The 24,134-nt window shown below is 39.8% G+C and overlaps 1 protein-coding gene across 4 annotated transcripts in view; it reads right to left on the bottom strand.

Annotated features, from left to right (window-relative positions):
• Nucleotides 1-24,134, bottom strand: part of LOC140538602 (3',5'-cyclic-AMP phosphodiesterase 4C-like) — a 93,430-nt gene that overhangs the window by 56,353 nt on the left and 12,943 nt on the right. For 2 of the 4 annotated variants that reach the window (XM_072661239.1, XM_072661242.1), the window contains exon 3: nucleotides 23,764-23,984. In XM_072661239.1, the coding sequence (XP_072517340.1) occupies nucleotides 23,764-23,984 (221 nt within the window). Of the gene's footprint in view, nucleotides 1-17,271; nucleotides 17,942-23,763; nucleotides 23,985-24,134 lie in introns of those variants that run through there. The other 2 variants (XM_072661241.1, XM_072661243.1) reach the window with 1 other exon arrangement.

Here is a 24,134-nt window from a genome sequence, read left to right as displayed (position 1 = left end):
CATATTCATTTTCATTCATTTTGCAGTGGCACCACTATGACCTATATAATATAGCCAATCAACTTCAGTTACGTGTTCCTGATTTAACTGTACTGTCATCACAAACACACAGTCGGCAATCTGGGAGGTTATATTATGACTCAGATGTGCAAATAATGCTGAGCAATAAGAAGACAGAAGTGCTGAGAGTCTGCATACAAAACAGTGTAAAGTACAATCCAGATTTATTGCTTATTATGGATTCCAGATTTGCATTCTTCATGTACGAAGCAGGAAAGCTAACAGTACTGAGTGTCAGCAAAGAGTTTTAAGTACAGAGAGTGGGAACGTGTATAATAATCAGTAACACACCAGGGAACCTTCCTAGCATGTAGAGGGGGGTGTGAAGCCCATCACCACAGGAGCTTCAAATTCATTTGCAGCCCATGAAAAGCTGAGAAAAGCCAGTACCTTTATAGTTCATGTCCCGCGGTGGCTAGATGGGAGGTATGAATGTTAAGAATTTTCCTTTATCTAAAGAGATTAGAGCCCACATCACACGCTTCCAAATCCTGATGATAAAGCTACACCTTTACTGTGGGATTCACCTGTCCATGTGCAGTTCTACAGCAGCATGCTGATGTGTTGTGCTACACTGAAAGAACAGCACACAAGAGGACTGTGGGAAAACTGAGGACGTGTCCGGAAAGCAAAGCAGGTAGAGGTGCCTCTGCTGTAGCGATTCGCCACCACCCTTATTTAAACCTTTTGACATTTTGGCAACAAATAAAAAATAAAAAAAATAAATAAAGATGCTTGAACAATATGAAAATATTGGCACTGATAATGGGGAGCTAAAAAACAATATCGCTTTAAATGGTCACACAATAAATAGGTGCCAAAAATGCATCTTTTGAGTATTTAATATTGTGCTTTAATGTATGAGCCTGTTTACACCTGATATTAACCTTTTAATACCATATATTTAGTATCCGGGTAGTATCTGGATATACTCTGACTGCATTCTGTTTACACTTCTCACTAAAATGTGTCCCCAGTGTGACCAGATGAGATCAGATTTTCCTTCCAGTGTAAAAATCAACTAAACTAATCAACACATACTTAAGATCTGTATTTCCTGTACTCAACGGTTTCTCATCAAGGTGGTGCTGCCTAAGAAGACTGCAAAATAATTACAAGTGCTGTCTCCAAAACTGTGACCTACTCACTCAACCATTCTGTATGCAGTGTTGAATTTTCAGTGCACTGTAACAATCCCACAATGCACCATAATATATACTGTATGAATGGATTTCTCCATAATCCATTGCGTAGTTCGATTTGAAGATTGGCATACAGCTTCTCTGAGGAATACAGGCATTGAGACTGGTTATGCGATGCACTCTGGTGGCACACAGATAAGGGGATGTAGGGGATAGTGAATAGGGCACAGTTTCGGACACAGCTAGGAGGTATGTCAGTTGCATGGCCAAATTCTCATTATTTAACTGTGCCATGGAAGAAAACAGTTCTAGGCTCATTTAAATCTGCTCTACTGACTGATATGATTGACATTTGTCAATTAATAATGGTGACGATCTGAATTGAAAACTGGATGCAATTGCAGATGTTTAATAAATCCACAAGGCAATCCCAAAAGAAAGAAAAGAAAAGAAAGATCAGTCCAAAAGCACCGGCAAACAAGCTACTGAAGGAAAGTCAATGATCAGAGTAATCAGAGTAAATCAAGTGTCAGATAAGTGGCTTGGGCAAGGAAGTAGAACAAACAGTGGCTTTAAAAAGGAACGCAGCTGTGAGAGGAGCCGAGGAGACGTGATCAGTAGGCTGGTGGCGATTTGTTCAACTCAAACAGCAGAAAGATGCAAGTCTTAAGTAATATCAATACTGCAGCTCTGAGAGTGGAGCTTCTCAGCATTCTGAATGATTTTCTAAGCAAAGCTTAGTTTCTAACCACCTTCAGACAGCATCTTCTTTTATGAATTTAGTATCATATTTTAAGTTATGGTTTTTAAACATTATTTTTGTTACTAATTTCCTTTTATAATCTTTTTTAAAATTTATTAATTAAATATTTTTCTGGTTTGTTTTTAATTCTTCTGCCATTCACCTTGGATGTTTTTTACTGTTAGTTTGTTTACATTGTTTCTTATTTTAATGTAACCAGTTTTAATGTATTTTTTTTATTTATCTTTCAATCCCTTTAAGTTGTTAATGCTCAGCTGTATTAAAAATGAGGATTGCCCTCAATGTATTTCCAAGTACAAGGAGAAACGACCTCAAACAATGTCCATAAATAATTGTCATAATCATCATGCAATATTATATAGCAGATCAGTCAGAGCTCAATCTAATTTATATAGTTATAATTCTCATTACCACAATAAAGTAAAAGGTTTATACATTTGAAACTTCTGAATATATTCCTGCTACAAGTCTTATAGTTGGCGTTTTCCGCAATCTTCATTGCAGAAGGCTTTAAATTCTGAGACATTCTTTGGTCATTATGCTGCACAGCTTGTTTAAGGTCCATCGATACATTTTCTATTACGTTTAGATCAGGGGCTTTTCCCCCCCAAAAGCTTCAGTTTGCGTTGCGGTGGTTTTGAGGAAGAATACCTTGCAAAAACCAAAATCTAAACTTTATCTTTAAATTGCATAGGGTGTCCCAGTCCTTTTTATGTTCAGAAAAATAATCCAACTGATATATATGAGTTCATATATTATAGTGTGGCCTCATTTTAGAGCTACAACCTACACATTCTTTAAAAGATAAATATACTACCTTTAAAAGCAGCATTTTCACAGATAAATCTGTGACTTTAAAATCAGAAGATCCAACATCAGTTAGGCTTTACTGTTCAGATTGACAAATATGGCTAATTTTACATCAGACTGCCACTAAACAGTGTTTGCCATCAGCTGCCTGGGCTCATTCTCCAGCAGGATGTCTGGCATGCTGTTGATCCATGATTACTGCACATTCCCAGAGGCTCTGACTCACACAACTCCAGAATTCCTGCCTGCACCATGTGGCCAGGCCTGTACCACAGCAGTGTTAACTGCCAATCTAGATGGATTAGAACATGGCGGGAGATGGGGGAGTGTTATTTACAGTGGCTTCCTTTGGAGCCAAAAGGCTTTATGCTCCCTCTGAAGTCTCTATGACTGGAGATCATAATGGGCTCCCCCACTGCACAGCCACATTACTACTAGAGTAGATTTACCTTTTCCTATTTGATTTGTATTTGTCTTGGTCTGCTATATTACAGCATAATTCCTACTTGTAACTCCAATGTCACCTTGGCCACTGTACGAAGGAATTTCCCCCCATGTTATGGGTGAATTTCATTTATTACCACAGCTACCATTTCTATACCTGCTTATATGAAATTACTTTCTAGTTGAGTCTTTTTGTTTTGATAGTAAAGCAGCACTGACCACTGAATTTTCACCCCCTGCCAAAGCTTTCTTACACTCTTTAAAAGTGCAGTGTTTTTCTACCAGTAGGCCAACAGCCCCCAGTGGGTCATGTAAAACCCAATATTTGTCTATTTCTACTGCTATTTTTAAGGAACCTTCTGAGCCTGCTCTACACCATGAGAGTTACTACAAACCCTCACTGGATTTATGCCACTGCACACACATTCAGAACAGAATTGTTACAACATGCTTCTTTTTTATCAGATTAACAATAAAAGATGTGAAGTATAATCTTACTGATATGTTTGCTTGATGAAAAATGGTGGCTTGCAACATCAACAAAATACTGTCATTTTTATTTTTTTGGCATTTTTCTTTTACTCAATGGCTTGGAGGTATTACATTAAGAGAAGACAGTAAAAGTAACAAGAAGAACTGGTATTTTAGCTCAAGACTGAAGTGAACTATATTTTATAAATGAACGTGAAAGTTTAAAGAATCAGTTTTAAGTTCAAAGTCAAATGTGACTCACAAGACATTTTTCTTCTGTACCGTGACATTTCAACGGTATCAGGGAGAGTCTCTGATAAGTGGGGGTGGTCGAAATAGATGGTGAAACATTAGATTATCCTCTTATTTTAATACTATAACATTTTCACACTGGCAGTTGCTTGGAGTTATTGGAGGTAGACAAAATACATTACATTTTGATGGCTGATTTGAAGAAAACAAGAGTTTTGTCTTTTAAAATATATGATCAGCTTGTGCTTGTGCTTATTACAACAATGGGCTGATTTCAGGTGGACTTAAAGGAAAGGATAAAGCTCAACAACCACCCAGAAACCTTTACTTATAGGAGGGTAAATTTGATCAACAGGGTCTGGACACTTGCCTACTCTCCCCCACACAGGTGCAAACTCATCGAAAACATCAAAGCAGTGAAAATATCCTGAGGGTTAAGATATTATATCATAATAAATAATGTTACTGTTTTATCTGCCCGTCACATCTGACAAGACAGATTACATCTCTTTTGAGGTTGAAAGAGCAGCGAAATTATGACAGGTAAAAACTGGATGATGTGCGCAGTAACAGAGAAGCAGTGGCAAGCCAAATGACCTTCTCATGGCAGTCGGCAGCAGGCTGAGTAGATTCACCTGGCCTGGGAACAGTCATTAAAAGTATTACAGGCTGACAGACCTCGGTTATAACACGACTCGTCTATTACCGGACACTGCGCCAAGCATGAAAAAAGGGTGGCATGACCCCTTTCTGCCTCCTGCTGTTCCACACCCGGGCTTATGACAAGCACTCACCACGGAGACGAGAAATGAGTTTCATTTCAAAAAATGGGCCACCAGAAGGCAGGTGGGGAGGGGCAGAGGAGAAGGAAGTGTTTGTGCTGCTGGGGGGATACGTAGTGCCAAACAGAACATTGTGTTCCTCTCATTTACAACAAAGTGGCTTCTTCTCAGTTTGGGTCCAGTAAATCCAGGGAAGATGCACATGATCCATGTGAACAACATGCTATGTGCTGTGGGCACAATTTAATTCAATTCATATTAATGTGTATAGCATTTTTTTTTACAATGGAAGTTGTCACAAGACTTTTAAAAGATCTTGGTCTGAGCCTCTTTTGAGCAAGCCAGAGGCGACAGTGTAAAGGACAAAAAACCTCCCTCAGATGTAGAAGAAGAAACCTTCAGTTAAACAAAAACTTAAAAAAGGAACCCATCCTCCCGATAACAAGAAAAAGGAATAGAACAAATGGTCAGATTTAGTGACCACTCTCAGAGAAGGCCCACTCTATTTTAGAGGAGTTTATTCAAACTACACGTAGACCACAGACGCAGACCACAGACTGACCATATTCTCCTTAGGAATTTTATGGTAGAGTGCAGAATCCATGGTTTCAACAATTATGGCAATTAAGTCCCCAAGCCTTGACAGCTGCAAAGCATCTCCACACTATTGCACTAGCAGTACCATGTTTGACTGGTGGTGGAATGTTCTTAGGCATCTGTTGAGAGGACTGTCTGCACTGTCATTTGCAAGTGATCAGGGGGATTGCAATGTCTGGACATCACCAATCTATCTGCATAAGTTGCTGTAGTAACGATGTAGGCACCAACAAGAGAAGAGATGGTGGTCGCTCGGAATGTGAGGTGGTCCTTGTTTGTTGCATTGCAAGTAAGGCAAAAGAAACTTGAAAAACATGTAGTTTGAGTGGTCCAGTCTGAGACACAGCAATACAAGTCACATTTAAAAATCACCTAGAGATGTGTTTTTTGGCAGTCCAGGCTATCAAAAATCAATCCAGATATGCCAAATTTGGGCATTCGGGCTGGCAGTCTGAATATAGCCCTTATGTGAAATGCGAGGTCAATTTCATGCCAGATGTTATAGACCACTGTCAGTTCAAAGAACATTATTTTAAAAGGCTTGGGAATCATCATGTGTTTTGGCAAATGTGGGTTTATGTTTGTTGTGGTTAGCGATGGTTTTGTCCTTAAAACATTTACCAAAAAAGAACTGCATTTCATGAGAAGAACAACTTGCCAACCATGAAGCACAGGGGCGGATCTATCATGGGGCTGTCTTACTGCCAGTGGCAATTGGCAACAGAGAAGAATGAGTTTCACAAAATACCAGCATCAGTCAAACCATCTTTATAAAGGCTGCAGCTAAGAGAATAAAGGATGTCTTCTACAAGATAATGAGATAAAACATACCTCAGAACCACCATGCGCTACCTAAAGAGACACAAACTGAAACATTTAGAAAGGCCCGCACAGCCTACTGACCAAAACATCATTAAACAAATTGTGGATAGATCTTATACAAACTGTGCAGCAAAACAACCCAATATATATCTGAGAACTAGATAACTTCTGCTGAAAAGAGTGGGTAAAATTCTAACTACAAGAACTGAGAGACTTTAGCTGGCTATGAAAAAACAAACATTTGCAAGCTGTGATTTCTGTCCAAGAGGGTGTTACGAAGTTCTAATTCAGTAAACACTTTTTATGTTATAAAAGACTGAGTGATTATACCTTAGAATTGGCTAAAAACATTGTGTTATTTGTTTGACTAGCTTCTCAGGCTGTGTCTACTTCTTCTGATTTTGAAACCAATGACAAAATATGTCATGTGGCCAAGGATGCTTACATCATCTAGAGCTTTACAGACCCAGATCTTTTATTCAGGCCAAAAAGGAACAAAATACAGTTCAGATGCATAAATCAGTTTAAAAATGCAATAATTCCATTCATTTCCACTAAGATTTAAGAGTCATGTTGAGGGAAATATTGCATTGCATTAAAAGAAATGTGCAATTGATAAACTATTGTCTTCTGCAGTGAAACTGGATTGAAGAAACCAGCTTTTGAATCCAAGATCCACCTACACACCTACACCTAACTCTTTGCCATTATTGAATCAGGGGATATTCAGTGCTTCTTTCATAGCTTTTTTGGTAAAAAACTAAAATGAAACACATTATAAAACACACACACACACACACACACACACACACACACACACACACACACACACACACACATATATGGGGCTGATAGTGATCGTTCAGACCAAAAGCTCAGAATAGAAAACAGTATGAGTAATCACTTGAAACGAGATGTTATGAGATGTGACATGCTTCATTTTCATGAAATCCTCTTTCATTTGTATCAGGACCAGTTTAGACCTACGCTCTTCTCAATGATTAACAACACAGGTTTTGTGTTTGCCCTATTTTAACACACTGTAACGCAACAACCTGGACACACGGGTTTTAAGGGGCTAAATACAACATCACATAGGCAGTGTTAGAGTGTATTTTTCTTTGTATTTCCGAATGTTTGCACAGACCTTTAGTTCTGATTCTCACGTCTGCATTAGTTAAAGACAGAGGGAATCTGATTAGTTAATAGACAGCTTCCTGTACAATGTGAACAGAGGAGGTACCCCTTGGTGTTACAAGTATTAAAGTCTCGAGTATAATCGGGCTTACTCATTCTTCATCTCCGCGCAATTATAATTTTCATAATTAACTTTAACACTCGCTGTTTTTCATTTGCCTACCACTGTTTGAGAAAATGTTTGAGTAGAGTACAGACACAATCACGGAAATAGCTGGAGCCAGTAACAGTGAGCTACTTAAAAATGGCTAAAAGACAAATGGGTTCAAAAACACTGTGTGTGAAATGAATGTTCTTGCAGGCTGGTAAATATTTTGGCCAGTAAAATGAAACGTAGTCTAGCTGATGTCTGAGCTTACCACTGAGCTTTGAACAAGGCTATGTGATATATACGAAACAGGCTGTCCACAAACATTCACAGAAAATAGTTTATCCACATATATTTCAGCTTTTTTGGACAGAACATTTTAGAAGCAGCAGCAAGTCACTTACTGTTTATTCTGGAAGGTAAATGGGAAGTGGCTTTACTCAGTTACTCTGCATATTAAGACTAAGAGGTTCTAAGAGGTCCAACTTTGGCTTGCGGTTAGTCTGCGCGTTAGTTCATGGATAGCGTGTAGCTCAGTTATCAGCTCAGTGCTGTGCTTGTTAAACTGAGAGGACATTTTCTGTTTTCACGTTATCACCTTATTTTCTTCTTTAATTTGATTTCAATTTCAAAAATTTTTACAAGAACTGTTCAGTGTTTCTATGCTGCTAACAATCTAGTCTTCGGCTCTCTATGTGTTGGCCTTCTTATTTTGAGATAAATCCGCAGTGATGCCCCAGCCATCTGTGCCGTAGAGTCCAAGAGAGCATGACTGGTCTTGCTTTTTTATCACTCAGCACAATGCTTGCCAACATGAGTAACCATTAGCTGATGTATGCAGAACAGTTACCGTTGTTCTCGTCCAAGAGAGCGCCAATGATTTCATATGTTACTGGTGTTACTACACAAACTGCTACAGGACTCCTATAGTACTGTCACAATTGCAGATTCAGAAGTATACACAGGTGAGGTGAGGTAAATAATATTGATTCTCTGGTTACAATGACACCTATCAAGAGCTGGGATGTTTACATCAGGCAGCAAGTAAACAGTCCATTCTTAAAGGTGATGTGTTGAAAGCTGAAAAAATGGGCAAGTGTAAGAATCTGAACCACTCCGACAAGAACCAATTTATAATGACTGGCTCAGATCTCCAAAATATCTTGTGGGGTGTTCCCAGAATGAAGTGGTCAGTATGTACCAAAATGCTTCAAGAAAGGACAACAGGTCAAGTGGCGACAGGGCCATAGGCACCCAAGGCTAACTGATGTGGGTGGGGATTAGACTGTCTGGTCCGAACTCAGAGAAAAGCTACTGTAGCACAAACTGCTGAAAAAGTTAATGCTGGCTGTGTCTTGTGGAGTCCATGCCTTCACGAGCCAAAGCTCTTTTGGTGGCACCAGTAGGACTAATAAAAGGCAGATAGTTTTAAATCATATAGCTGGTCAGTGTATATTAAATAGTACAATTGTAATTCTTTTTTTTGAGTAACATAAGGCACTCCTTATTTTTGCTGCTTCAGGAATGTATCATGAAAAGTAATAAATAAACTTACAGTGTATTATAGTAAATCTGACATTTGTGAATTGCTTCATCATCCTGTATAAAAATGTTTATCTATGTCTATATTAAATTTGGGAGAAACAAAGGGGGAACAAGCATCAAGATAGAGAATAAGATAAATAGCACACTGATGCCACAATAAATCACACATGGACAGAAGCACAAAGTGAAGAAGGTCTTTCTCCTATACTGTCGAAAACCCCCAACGGTTGCTGGTTTAAAAATCAATGAAACTCACAAAGAGATAACAGGTTTCTGGTCGATTAAGTAATCAATGAGAAAACCTATGCTGTTATTGTCTCCTTTTTAAAAAGAATGATGAAGTCTGCTGAATCCATCCAAATTGATCCTGTTGGTGGATGCCAGTTGATCAGTAATGTTTGGTTGAAAAGCGCAGGCAGGCACAATTCTTACACAGAAGATAAATGAAATACAACACTTACTTGTATAACATCTGCAAGGAGATCATTAACAAGATGAGCTTTCAAACAAACAGTCTTTCTCCCATTTACAACAGACAAAAAATTATGACAAGACATGTGCTGCCATACCTGCTTTGCAATTTTCAAGAAAAATCATGTTTACCTTGGGCTGAACAACACTGCACTCAGAACAGACTGTGCTTTTATCATGTTTTTATTTTGGCACAGAGAACAGATCACAAATACTTGGATAAATGGCTTCTGCTGAGCTATTTACTTCATTTCGCCTCCAGACTGGTTTCAGCCAATTCGCTGCTACATCTACACAACCCAAACATACACATGTTGCACCCAGAAACACATGTTCCTCCGTTCAAACAAGTAGCAGCTACTAAATGAAAGGTACTAAGCTACTTTATCATGTAAGACTCGGTAAGGCTCTGTTGTACGATTTGATTTATCAAACAAGGTGTTGGTGGATAACTATACACAATACAACACTCACATGAGGAGAGCTTTGGAGAGGTTTTAATGATTACAGTGGTGAAAACATACTTTTAGTATGAACTGATTTGATTTGAATGTAAGTTGTATTTATTCTAATATTAGTACTTGGATGTTTGGAGGTTCTTTAGTTTGAAACTGTGGAGGAACCTCTTAAGGTGCTTTGAGGAATCTTCAAGAAAAGATTTTTAGAAGAAAAGGATTCCTCAAAGCACCTTAAGAGGTTCCTGGAAATCATGGACAGGTCCGCAACCAAACCTTTGTTCTTCTAACTGTGCTCTTCTAACCAGCATAAACTTTACTTTAGTCCAAATATTTGTGGACACCCTTTCTAATGAATTCACTTAGCCACTGTAAGTTGCACCAATTGCTGACACGCATGTGCAAATGCACACACACAGACTGTCTGCTTTCTGTAGAGAAGTACTGCCAACAGAATAGGACTCTGGAGCAGATAAACATGAACTTGTGGAACTGCGTTTTCTGGAAAGATAGTGATCAATACGTTTGGGATAAGCAGATAAGCTTTTAATGAGCAGGTGTCCCAATACTTTTGTCCATATAGTGCATCAATGTTTTTACTGAGCAGTAACACATGTTTATGTGAATTTTATGCACTCTGCAACCCCGCTCTGTAATTGTACATGGTCTGCCACTTTCTGGCTGAGTTGCCGTGGTTCCTAAACACTTCCACTTTTCAATAAAACCATTCACAGCTGATAGTGGAATATCTAGGAGGGAAGAAATTTCACCAACTGACTTGTTGCAGCAGTCGCATCCTATTACAGTACCACACTGGAATTCAGTGAGCTCTTTAGAACGACCCATTCTTTACAAACCTTTGATAGTTAGACTGAATTAAGCACCTGATTAAAACACATCTTCATTCAGCAAATGTCAGTCTGTTCTTGGAAAAAAAACTGTGGTATTTTTTCCCCAAAAGCACTGGAGCCTTAAGATCACAGTAATAGGGTACAGAGAGTATCACTCTCTGACAGTTCAGATCATCTTAACACTACAGTGCTGAAGTGTAAAAGCCCAGGGCATCTTAAAAGCACTGCTACCTCCACATCTGCCTGTTTTAAGTGTGTATTGCTGTCAGCAGAAAAGAAACATGTCTAGTCTGACCTGTAGTTAAGTCTACTTTGGGAAAGAAAAAAGAACTGCGCCTTACATTTTCTACCTTTCCAACTAGGTTCCTTTCTGTTACATCACTGCGACAACTCACAGTCTGACAGATAATGGGAGGAGAGCCTCTGACTGTGTAATAGAAAAGATGCAGTGGAGGACACCACATGCAGCAATAATGCTACTAACAATTACACTAACAAACTGCTAACAAAAATGCCCAAATATGTCTGTAATGTACCGTCATGTGTTTCCACCTAAAATAAGCACTTCATTTGAATAGTGTGTGAAAACAAAAAATGCAACATATCATCTATCACCAATGACACAGCAGCTGAGGAAGGATTTGCAGCTTTGGGAGCAGATTCCAAGTGAGAGTTAACTGAGTTACCACGGTAACAGCCCAGAGTGTCGGTAAAACTCACTCACTACATTGCAGGTTTAAAAAACTGATTTATGAATTATTGAATTATTTCATGCTCACCACAGCAGGACACCAAGATTCCCACACATGAACATAATTGAGCTTTAGAACATGTTTAGTGATGTAATATCCTACGTCAACACCACACTTATTGTGCCTAAAAACACTGAATTGCTGTAGGAATGCAGTTGTTGAGCTGCTCTGGTTGAACAACCTCAGCGCAGCATGTCAGATGTCACGCCTATGACATGTCAGAGTCATCTCTCAGCTCTTGTACAAGCAGGCTTTGGGATGTAGCATGTGGCTGTAAACGCTTGTGTGACATTCCCATTTAAATTTTTTCAAGTTTTTACTAGAAAACAACCCAAAGGAAATATTTTGCTATATTTTTATTATGATTATGATTATTATTAGTAGTAGTAGCAGTAGTAGTATTAAAAGTAGTAGTACCTCACCACCTATAATTAGTGAAGAAGTATTAGCAGATCTTCTTATAGAGAAATAATTATGAATATGGCAAAAATCAGAAATGTGCGGGGTCCAAACACTACTTACATACTCTCAACTTGAGATTCAAGAGACTGAGCCGTGTGGTTTGGTATGTTCTAACAGCCAATTACTTTATAATGCTGCTGATGCTTTTGCACTAATGATGCAGTAGCTACTACTAACTACTGCTCTAGAAAATGTTAAATTAAATATGTCGCTATATTTGTTTTTTCGTCTTCTTTTTCTTCTTCTTATTATTATTAGTAGTAATAGTAGTAGTACCTCTGCATCTGTACAATCAGTGAAGTACTTACAGAGAAAAAAAATATATAATATCTATAATATATAATATATAATAAAAAAATATATCTATTATTTACTCTCAACTTACTCTCAACTTTAGAGTCAGTAGACTGAGCAGTGTGGTTTGGCTATGGTCTAGCAGCCAATTACTTTATAACTGTACAGTAAAATCACTTAATCTTTGACAGGTGCACAGTATGATGAGTCGAAGTTATTGCTTGTAGAAAATGTTCAATTTGACTAAGTAAAATGAGCCAGAGATTGAGTGGCAATTGCTAATTCTTTCTTCGGATATTTTTAAAAAGGTTCCTAACTCTGAAACGGACAATCAGAGTAAACAGTCAAAGGTTAAACAAAGGAAAGACACTGCCCAAATAAATCCATCTGACTGTATAATGTTGCCATTTTCCACATGGTTATCTGACTAAGAGGATTACGTATCTAGCACAGGCCTATTTGGGAACATTACTAGTGGTTCCTTGTGACACTTTTTTTTTATCAATTTATGTCCTAACTAGCCTAAACCCAGCTACACTTTCTTCTGAAATGTAGCTGTTGTTTGAGTCTCTGTATGAAGAGGCTACAGGCATGTTCTGTGCTTACCCACTCACTCACCCACCAACTTCTGAAGCTGTAATGTAAAAGGTGTGATCCTTATTATACTTAAAAATAGGTATAAATGTCTTAGGTGAAAAAGCAAATGGCAAATATTTATGACACCATCTCCAAGCCCTGAATCATTCAATGCTGGCTAAAGCTGAGAAGTTGAGAAGCAGAACATGGTTAGGTGCCATCCTTGTTTAAAAAGATGTGATTGGCTGGCTTTATGTGACTCAGAGAAAGCACCCTCTCAGCCTTCACCCTCTCTCTGGAGCTAGAGCAAATAAGCAGGCATCACTTATCACCTCATTAAAATGATAATCAAAGGTCCACAAAGAGAGCAGTGGCTAAAACAAGCCAACAGCTTGATATCATATCACAAATGATATCTTTATATTCTTTTTACTGTAAGATTTAGATAAAATACATAAGGAAAGTGCATCTTTATTGTTCAGATCCACCAAAATAGCTAAAAAAAACACCATGCCACACCATGCAGGGGCACAACACCCTCATCCTCACACAACATTAACAGCTACAGGTTTTTTGGGGGGGGGGCGTTTAATTTATGATTTTTTTTGAAGGTGTACGGATAATGGACTTCTCGGACGTTGAGTGCCTCCCAAAGGGATAACAGTGGTGCCCCCCAGGACATTCAAAAGGGGAACGACGACTCCAGAGAGTGTTACAGAGCAATAAACATGCCACTGTGGACCAGTTAACCTCTATAATGAAGACCTTATATACCTACATGGCTTTAAGGGGAAAAAAAAAAAACGTCCCAGATGGCTCTTTGGATAACAGCACTGCATTCTTTATTAATTCCCAGTGCACATCATGCCTTTAGGTCTCTGTAGATCCTCTATTATTCTACCAAGACAACAACACTAAAAGTGCTTTACAAACATCAAATAAAGCAAGGGATCACAGAGTGGCAGTGTAGTGGGAGATTGGGGCTTTGTAATTTAAATGAACATGAATAATTGGACGCTAACTGGACATTACATGTTGTCTATAAAAACTAAAATTTACAAATTAAGCATTAATATTACTATAGAAGCCAGTCCAGCCATAGGGTAAAGTTTCTGTATAACACTGTATAAATGTAAAAATGTTTTCCTCCCAAGCATGATCTTACAACAAGTGGAGGTCAACTTACTGCAACTCATTAGCTATGCTTCTTGACTGTGTTTGTGTGTGTTTCATGTCCATTCCTAGAAAACAGATGGGCTCCACAGCAACATCATCCTTAGCTAATCTTCAAGATCCTTGGCAGCAAAGAGTGCAGCAAAGTGGGCAAATGCTAGAAGTCACACAGTGTGGGTTAGCGTTCCAGGAGGTCAGCAGGACCCCTCAGCATTGACAAGCAATCATCGATCTCTCCCCAAGTTGAAGCTCAATAAGCTATAGGGCTGATCGGGAGTGTGTGTGTGTGTGTGTGTGGGGGGGGTTGTTCAGGAGGCTCCTGCTTCCACTGCAGAGATGATTAAAGATACATGTGTGCTTAACGTCCAACCAGGAGAGGGGAAAGGAAGACATCGCTTGGCAACTCTAATGGAAAACTCACTCAAAATAGCCTCCATGAATATGGATCATGTTAGGGCAGTGGTCCCTAAATCTCCAGCTGTCGGGATTTCTGACAGGAACATGCTAAGAGAAAAACTTCTAATAAAAAATAGCTAAAAAGCTGCTCACAAGATATATGCAGTGATAGCTAGCGATTAACAGTCGTATTTTACAAATCCAGGTTACTAAATGTTTGAAACATGATAGATGTATAAGAGTATAAGCTCCCCAGACAAACAATGAGTCACCTTGCATGTTTATGGTGGTAGTAACTTCAGGCTCCTACAGATGGCGTGGCACAAGGATGATCGGGCTACAGATACCTTTGGGGTGTGCAACGGATTGAGAAGAGGTGGTACAGTGCAGTGATTCATCTCGTTCGACGTGTTACAAATGTTAATGATTGACAAAAGGGAGTGATTGTATTTGAGCAGGCCAAAAGCCATAGTGTGAAGGAAGCAGCAGGTGTATGGAAGCATACAGTCATATGGGTCTACCAGAAGTAGAGCCACTTGCATGCCTCTCTGCTCCATATGTTCATGGTATACAGGAGTGTTCTTTCAGACATTGGTTGTGAAGGACCTGCGTTAACTAGAAGCAATTCTTGCCTTGAAGTGAAGTGATTTTGTCTGTCAGTTTCTATCTTTCGGCCAAGATTCTGAAGAGAATTTCCTGTAGACCGGGATTTTTGGCACTGCTGCTAGACCTGTATGACCGTACACTTTAATGCACCTGTGAATTCAGCTACTTCCTTGCTTTGGCATGCCCAAATGCATCACTCCTTTTTGCCAATCATTAACATTGTTTCTCGACCATTTTTTCACACGTCACACAAGACATTTACTGCACTGCAGCACCTCTACTCAATCTATGAATCCAGATGCACACACCACAGGTTTTTATAGCCTGATCATCCTCATGCAACACCATCTGCAGGAGCCTGAAGGTACTACCACGTTAAACACTGAAAGTGAATGTGAGTCTTTTGTCTGTGGAGCTTAGAATCTCTGCATTATGTAGAGTTATGCATTAAATCACAGGCTTAGCACATTTTTAAGACCTTTCAAGGATCAGTAATACGGAGAAGTGAGTAGGAGAAGTGATAATTGGAAGCCAGGACCTATCTGCAAGACCTGGTGTTTAAGAGGTCTTACAGGTACTTGAAAGGTACTTCACATTTTCCACTCTCAGAGCAAAACAGGGCAAACCATTCTGCAACAAACACCAAACAATGGTTTGTTTTCCCAAATAAACCAAACAAATCTTTTTTTTGATGTTTGTTTGGTCAGTGTGCTCTAGCCTTACTGTGACAATTCTTTAGAAAACCAAAATAGGTTCTTCCAGGTCACTGCTCTGAAGAATCCTTACAGCCATACTGTAACAGGCCCCAACATTGTTTTCCCACAATCCAGAGTTAGTCTAGAATGAGGTAAACCAACGGCAGCTGAGAGTGCCTCATACCTATGCTGAGTGACCTCACATTCATCTCTCCACCATGTCTATATGAATTGAGTCATCTAATGTGGGGGATATAAATGTCATGGGACCAGAAACTCAGCAATAATACATAAAAAATGAGAAAGTAAATAAATAAATATATTGGGAGCGCTATGAGTCATGTTGATACACCTACCTCTGGCTCTCTGTGATTCAATGCTATTCAAAACTCAATGCCAAACAATCATCACTGGCAGCTTTCGTGCTTTACTTGCAAAAAAAAAGGAAGAATCCCATCACCTATTTTTAATTGCCCAAAATAGGACTTCACTGCTGTGTTATGTACGGTTTGTCTGCACCAACGAGTGTGGTAAAGTGTTAAGAACTCCCGAGGAGATAAATGATAAAGGTGCTTGTGATTTTTGTAAGACAAAGCTGAATTAACGGCAGCACTGCAAAAGGTATCCTCAGGAGAACAACCTTAATAAGGGAAGCACAGATTTCTAATGTTCTCAGTAGACCTGCAGAGATAAATCACAGAGCAATTGCATCTGTTTATTTGGAGCTCTGTGATCCTTTAAATCTAGTACTGCCCAGAGAGGCAGAATATACACTGATCAAAATGAGAGGCACTAAAGGACCACTTTTGCTTGGGTGAAAAAAATCTTTCAGTTGAGGGTTTTCAAGAACCATTTGTCGAAAGGTTCCTTATGGAACTGAATATTTGGCATCTTTACATTTAAGAGTGCTGAGCAGGAACACTCTGGTCTTTGTTTATCAATCAGCCATTTGATCAATCCACTGGCTGAATGATCTCCTTCATTAATAATAATACTAATAATAACAATAATAATAAAACAGTGTATTAAACTGGCTAATAAGGTGTTATAATGCTTTCTGAGATTAAACGGCTCAGGTGACAAAAGTAGCTGATATCTGTTGGAATAAGCCTTTATGAATGTCTATGTAGATTCATGTGAGTTAATATAAGAGGCTTATGCAGCCTTATGAACATCAAACTGACTAGCCAAGCTGCACTCTTACAAATAAAGGTACCACAAAGTGTTGTTTGAGTGAGGCCAAAGAAAAAACATGTTGGGTCTCTTAAACTACCAGATGTAAGTGTGAGAAGAGTCACATAACGTGTTTCCCTGAAACCTTTAAGTGGAGGTTTTTATGTGAAGCCACATCTTTTCTACAAAAACAATGTAATTGGTTTCATCCCTTAGTCAACTCAACCTGTTTTGTCTATGATCCCTAATGTAAAGGCTCTACAGCAGTTTAAGGGTTCTTCCAGGACTCTTTGTATTATAAAGAGGTTTTTAAAAAAAAGCTCAACGTGGTTCGTCTGTTAACTCTAAAGAACCCCCCCCCCTTTTTTTTTTTAGAGTGTAGCGCAATCGTTACCGTTTGTGGAAAGAGGACGGCCAGGACATGCGTGGCTTTTTCAGCCCGGGCCGGTGGTTCTCCACGTTGCGGTTACAGCACAGGTAGCGCTCCGTGTCCGAGTGGTAGCGCTGCTTGATGCGGATGTGCGTCCGCGGCTGTCTCCACAAGTGTTTGGGCGGTTTGGCGAAGCCGGCTCCTTCACGGCTGAGAGCCGCGCACTCCATCGCTCCTCAAACAGCTTCTTTTGCTTTCCACAGCGAAGAGACGGAGCGAGTTCTGGAGGAGCGCTGAGGGATCTGCCTTGGCTTCTTCCAGCGCAACTTTTAGATCATTGCTGACCGTCGGGCGCGGAGCTGTCCACTGCCGCGCGGTGCTGAAACGAGGGGCTGCGGAGTCGAGGAAAAGTTGCCAAAACAAACGTCGAGTCGATCCTTCACCTAGAGTCAGTTTTTAGTGGCTCTTAACACAAAACACACCCGCCTCCGTTCCCCTTAGCTGGCCAAACTCAGTCGCTTCATTGTGTTCCTCACACTAAACGACGTTAGCATTGACCCTGCCCAGCGTTAATGCCCTTAACCCGAAGCTGTTGATCAGAGCAGTCCATGCTTTAGCTCTGAGTAGTCGTATGAAGCTGAGGTGAGCTCCTCTCGCTGAGTGAGAGAGAGAGGAACAGAAGTGGACTGGCGAGCAGCAGCGTGTTACAACCACCGAGACAACGGGGAAGCTGAAGTGACGCCCAGCTCGAGTTACATCACCGACACGCACAAGCCTATCTCAGTCTATCTCACCTTCCTAGTTCAAAATATACTCTCCATCCAAGCTCATTTGACCACAGTATAATAATGTGGAACAATTAGATTCAGTCGAAACGTACAATACATACGTCATCCATAATTTAGCTCATGTCTAATCCTCAGCTGGTGCATTATGTATATATATTAATTACTACCATCCATTAAAATCCACATGACAAACAAACCACATCATAGTAAAGCCTAAACAGTCACAATCAGATCTGTACACCTACTCATTCAGGCATTATTTATCTATTTTATCTATATTAGCCAATCATGTGGCAGCGGTGCACTGCAAAACGTGATGGAGATACCAGCCAGAAGTTTCAAGTAATGTTCGCATCAACAATCAGAATGTGATTGCTGTTGGGAGTATTTACAGAATTGCTTATACCCTGGGACTGTCAGCACAACGGTCTCTAGAGTCACTTAAGAATGGTGCAATAAAAAGAAGTCAAGTCAAGTCAAGTCAAATTTATTTGTATAGCGCTTTTTACAACTGTTGTCGTCACAAAGCAGCTTTACATATTTAGAACTTAATAAAGGACAGAGACAGAGAAGAAAGAAGAAATAACATGAAGGGTCAAAGACCCCCGTGAGCAAGCCAACGGCGACAGTGGCAAGGAAAAACTCCCTTAGAGCTGGAGGAAGAAACCTTGGGAGGAACCAAGACTCACAAGGGGGACCCGACCCGTCCTCCTCTGGCCAGACTATTTAAACAGTAATGATAAAAATTACCAAAGCAGATACAACAGAAAGTTGATAGTGGTGATATTAATAGTGTCAGACAGGCACAAGTCCATCTAAGAACACATCCAATGAGCAGCAGTTTTTCCGGATGGAAACGCCTTGTTGATGAGTGAGGTCAACAGAGAACATCCAGAGCAGAAAAGCATCTCAACACACTGAACCTTGAGGTGGCTGGGCTGCAACAGCAGAAGATCACGTCAGGTTCCACATTTGTCAGCCAAGAACGGAAAGCTGAGGCTGCAGCAGGCACAGTGCTGCTCACCAAAAGTGGACAGTTGAAGACTGGGACAGTGTAGCGTAGTCTGATGAAGCTTGTTTTTTGCTATGCACACAGATGGCCGAGTACGATTTTGATGCCAATAGCATAAATCCATTAAGTCCATGAACCCGAGTCAACAGTCTGGTGGAGGTAGTGTTATGGTGTGGGGAATGGAGATTCTCTGGGTTTGTTAGTACCAATCAATCATGGCTTGAATCCCACAGCCTATTTGAATACTGCTGAACATGTGTGTCCCGCCACAGATATAATTGACCCATCTTCTACCTTAATTAGCAGTAGAAGCATGAAATTTACATTTATGGCATTTAGCAGACCCTCTTATCCAGAGTGACTTACAAAAGTGCTTTGCTATTTACCCAAGAAAAATCTCAGCTAGTTAGACTAATAGACTAATAGTTCAAAGATACCTTTAAGCTTTAGACATTACTAAACACAAGTCAATAAGGTGACCATAGTACTCTGCTATTCGTCCAAATATTTTCTTTGAAGAGGAGGGTCCTCAGTCCGCGTTTGAAGACAGCGAAGGACACCCAGGGGAAGCTCGTTCTACCACTTTGGTGCCAGGACAGAAAAAAGCCTGGACGCTTGTCTTCCACGGATTTTGAGGGATGGCGGGTCGAGCAGAGCCGTACCTGAAGCTCAAAGGGCTCTAGGTGCGGATTGGCTTTTGATCATTGCCATCAAGTATTGAGGGGCTGGTCCGTTTTTGGCTTTGCAGGCCAGTATCAGGGTTTTGAATCTGATGCAGGCAGCTACACTGCCATTCATAACAGGGGCAGAGGTGGCTCAGCGGTTAGAGCTCCGGGCTGTCGATAACAGGGTTGTGGGTTCGATTCCCGGGCTCGGCAAGCTGCCACTGTTGGGCCCTTGAGCAAGGCCCTTTACCCTCTCTGCTCCCCGGGCGCTGGAGTTGGCTGGAGTTGGCTGTGTGTGTGTGCTTTACTCACTGCCCCTAACACGTGTGTGTGTGAGTGTGTGTTCACTACCAGATGGGTTAAATGCGGAGGACACATTTCGCTGTACAGTGACAAATACGTGCACCTTTACCTTTACCTTTACATAAGTATACCTAATCCTATCCTAGACACATTTCCCCCCTGTACTGACCCAAAGATCATGACCGCTTTAGCCCTGTTTCTCCTTGGTGAGTAGTACCACCGTGAAGCCATGTATCAACTCATGTAATAACTGTCCAAATTATGCTGATATCAGAATGCTGTGTTGGGCATGGCTAATTTAACTGACTAATTCACTGACATTCATTAAAAGCCACATTATTATGAAACCATATAAAACAATCACATTCAACTTCAGTCAAATCACACATGATGTTGTTTTATGTTGTTGATGTTGTTGATTAACCTCTAGTGATCTGAATCATCTGAAACATCTCTGAATCAAGGCAGCAGCAGCAACAGCACAGTAATGGCAGGGTTCAGAAATGGAATAAAAAACAATCTACTGGTTTGCTTCAATATGAATATCGCAACATGTCTGGTCTTGCATTCCAAATTCAGAAAGACCAACAAATTAATACATGACTACTGAGTTCCCTCTTTACAAGGGAATTAGGTTCTTAATGGAATTATGTGGGATAGGGGCTGACACAGAACAAAAACGTAACGTTATTTAAAGAAAAAACAGCGGCTTCCAATGAACGTTTCTGTTCTGGAACAAACCAGGATAATTACGTTTATGGTTTTGCTTTTGTTCTGAAAAAAAGCTAATTCGTTTCTGGCTTTTGTAAGCTTTTTGTACCCTCAAACCAGTTCACAGCACTGACTGGAATGAATAATTTAGTAGGTAGTGGTAAACACAGTATAATGTAGATAAACACAGTATAATGACAGTAAATGCTTTGACTTTGCCTGGAACTGAGAATCTCGACAGAGGGATTTTAGCCTGCAGCAAACGTATTCCCAAAACCAGTCGAATCAATGAAGCAAAGCTTCAAGCCTCAGATTCCATAGATTTGTTTTATTTCTTTATATATAAGGGCAAAACATCATAACATTACCATGTTTTTCATGTATTTGTTTTATACCACTTGAAAAGACTGGTTGTCCTTATATTTACAAAATTACTGTCACTGCTAATTAATAAAATCTTGTGACATTAATGTAGCTATGAGCGATACTGGCAAAATATTTTATGATGATATTATATGCAATAGTTTTAGAAATGAATGAATATCACGCTGTTTGACATACAGACAAAATACACTAGTTGTGCCAGATTAAAAAAAAACATTTCAGTCATCTAGCCTTCCCAAATTTTCCTTTGACAACTTGGATCAGATTCTTATGCTTGCCCATTTTTCCTGTGTCAAAGACATCATATTCAAGAACTGACAAACATCTACATTTACAAGTGCCTTTGTAACAGAGGCACCACCCTTTCAGAGGCGACAGTGTAGATAATCAAATGTTATAAATAATCACCTCAATGGTTTTAATGTTATGACTGATTTAACTGCCATAAATGACACAGAAATACAGTAAATAACATAAATGTACACATCAGAACACGATGGTGGAGGCCCTATTAGGCCAAGGGCATAGGTTTAGTAGGTCCAATTGTGCACAAATGTACACTTTCCAATAATAGTGCATGCAGCCCCCCATTCCATGGTATCTGACTCTGTATTCATGTTCCTGTCACGCTGCCCTTTTGGCACTTTGGTAAATATGAAGGGCTAAATCGTGCGGTGTGAGCAGAGTGAAAGGAAACCACCTGAGACAGAAAGCCACTGCCCTCCTCTCCCCCTCCCTGACCTTTCTCCCACTTAATCTCCCTGCCATTTGATCCGACAAGCAATTAACATTCATTTGAGAGGGGAGAGGAAAGATGTGAGCGCAGCTGCAAAACAACCAATTCGTCCAGGCTTCCTGTTGTGTGTCCTGATCTGGCGTCTGTATCTGATGAGGCGGTGACTAGCCTTTGACTTTGCTATAACAGCCCTGCGTCAGCAGAGCCCAGCCTCACAGAGTAATGAAATATGTGGATACACACACAAAAGTGCAATAAAGGAGCTGATCTCCTGTAACCTCCGGCAGTGAGAGAAATGGAAGCAGCTGAGGGATGCTAACATGACCTCCGGTTGGCACTCTGAGGGTGAGCTCTGCTCATACGGTAAGGCCAGCCACATAGCACGTACATGGATAGTACACGGATAACTGCTTTTCTAGTTAAAGTATTAAATGTAGATAAAAGAGTCCAAATACCTGACGGGCATTACTAGGGATTGCAGTGAACACACACACACACACACACACACACACACACACACACACACACATATTCCCTTGCACAATAGTGAATTGGGGCAGTGAGAACATACACCCACGGCAATGAGCAGCCACCTCAACACCCAGTTCCTTCTAGTGCTGTATAGTACCTCTGAGGCAGTGCAGTCTGTAGTGTGTTGATTAAGAAGTGAAGTGTAAATGTTAGCATGCTCAATGCGTTTTAAAAGTCACACACATCCACAAATGCAGACACAACGCCTGAGCAAACAAGACTACAGTTACCAAAGCAATACTCCTAACCCACTACAGTTTCAACAATACCATGCAAAACCAAGCATCCAGCTTAAAGGTTTTATTGGTGTCATGCATGCTTGTGAAATTACAGTATTTACCCTAATAAAAACCTGTGTTTTTTATCAGTGTTTTACATTAAGTTAGGACTTATAATCTAATTAAGCTATTAAGTCTTTTTTATACCGTATTACATTTTTACATAAAATTTTAGAGGTTGGTCTTTTCAAAAAAGGCTGCATTTAGATATCTTTCCAACTACATTTTTAACCGTTATAAAACTAATATTCAATGGCTTTAATTCAATGGCTGAATCACTGGGAATCTTAACTGCAAAGGACTATTATGATTGCAGGTTTTCATTTCAACAAGGAAGGAGTAACCTACTCAACGTTTGTTGCTAGGTTGGTCAAACATTACTGAAAAGTCCCATTCAGCACAATTATTCCAAATATATCAAATATTGTCAAAATACTTAAATTATTTACAACAGATGACAAGGTTTCTTTAGAGAAAGCATATAACATTTACTTATTGTTGACTTTAAAATGTTATATTACCTAGCAGTATTTTGTTGCTGCAGGTAAACAAAACTAGGCTGGCTGGAAACAACTAATTTACTACCATGCTAACATGCCAAAAATAAGCATACCCTATAAACATAGTCAAATAGTGTCATTTTATATGGATAAAATTATGGATGGATTTGATTAAATCACCATGACCCAAAAAAATAATTTTAACCAAAAATACATAAATATGTCACAGTCAAAGGAAAATTAATTACTTATTATTTTTTATTAATAAGGTTCACATTTATTTGAATTTCAAATTACTTTGGTTCACACCAACTTAAAAAGGTTAAAACAACAGATTTTGACAAACACAAATTAAATAACATTACTGCTCTATAAAGGTTGTCCAACTGAACAATAGTTGCTACAAATGGACACAGCTATAAGTATAAGGGCTACAAATAACTCATGGGTTCTTTGCAGATTGCTTCTCCTTAAGGGTGATGGTAATTATATGAAATTCACTGATGTAAATGCCAGGGATACATTTCAAGTCATTTCAATGTTACGGAGAAAGGTCCTTTTCTTCCACTGGCATTAAACTGCGTTAAAAAAAAATGCTGATCACTCACCTGTGCTCAGCTTGTGCATCACAAATTGTGTCCAGGTTGTTGGCCTCAATGTTGGCCAAGGCTGATCTGTAGAGGGCCTCCAGGTCCAAGAGTTTCTTGGTGTCAAGGGTGGAGTGGCGACGGGCAAGAGGAGGCAGGAGGAGAGGCCCAGAGAACCTTCTGCGGACAGCATAGCTGGGCTGGGGCATGGACTCACAGAGGCCATGAGAGTCACGCCGCCTCTGTGGATGCAAACAATAGTGGAAGATCAGTCACCCACAAAATATAAATGCTGAGTTTTAGCGGGCACCATGATCAACTATATAGATATGCATTGAGAACATAACAGTATTGGAAATATAGTACAAGCATTTTGATGTTCAATAAATGTC

The sequence above is a fragment of the Salminus brasiliensis genome, chromosome 17, assembly GCF_030463535.1.
Source record: "Salminus brasiliensis chromosome 17, fSalBra1.hap2, whole genome shotgun sequence".
NCBI lineage: Eukaryota > Metazoa > Chordata > Actinopteri > Characiformes > Bryconidae > Salminus > Salminus brasiliensis.
Note: the sequence above shows the minus strand (reverse complement) of the source record. Positions and strands in the feature narration are given on the sequence as shown.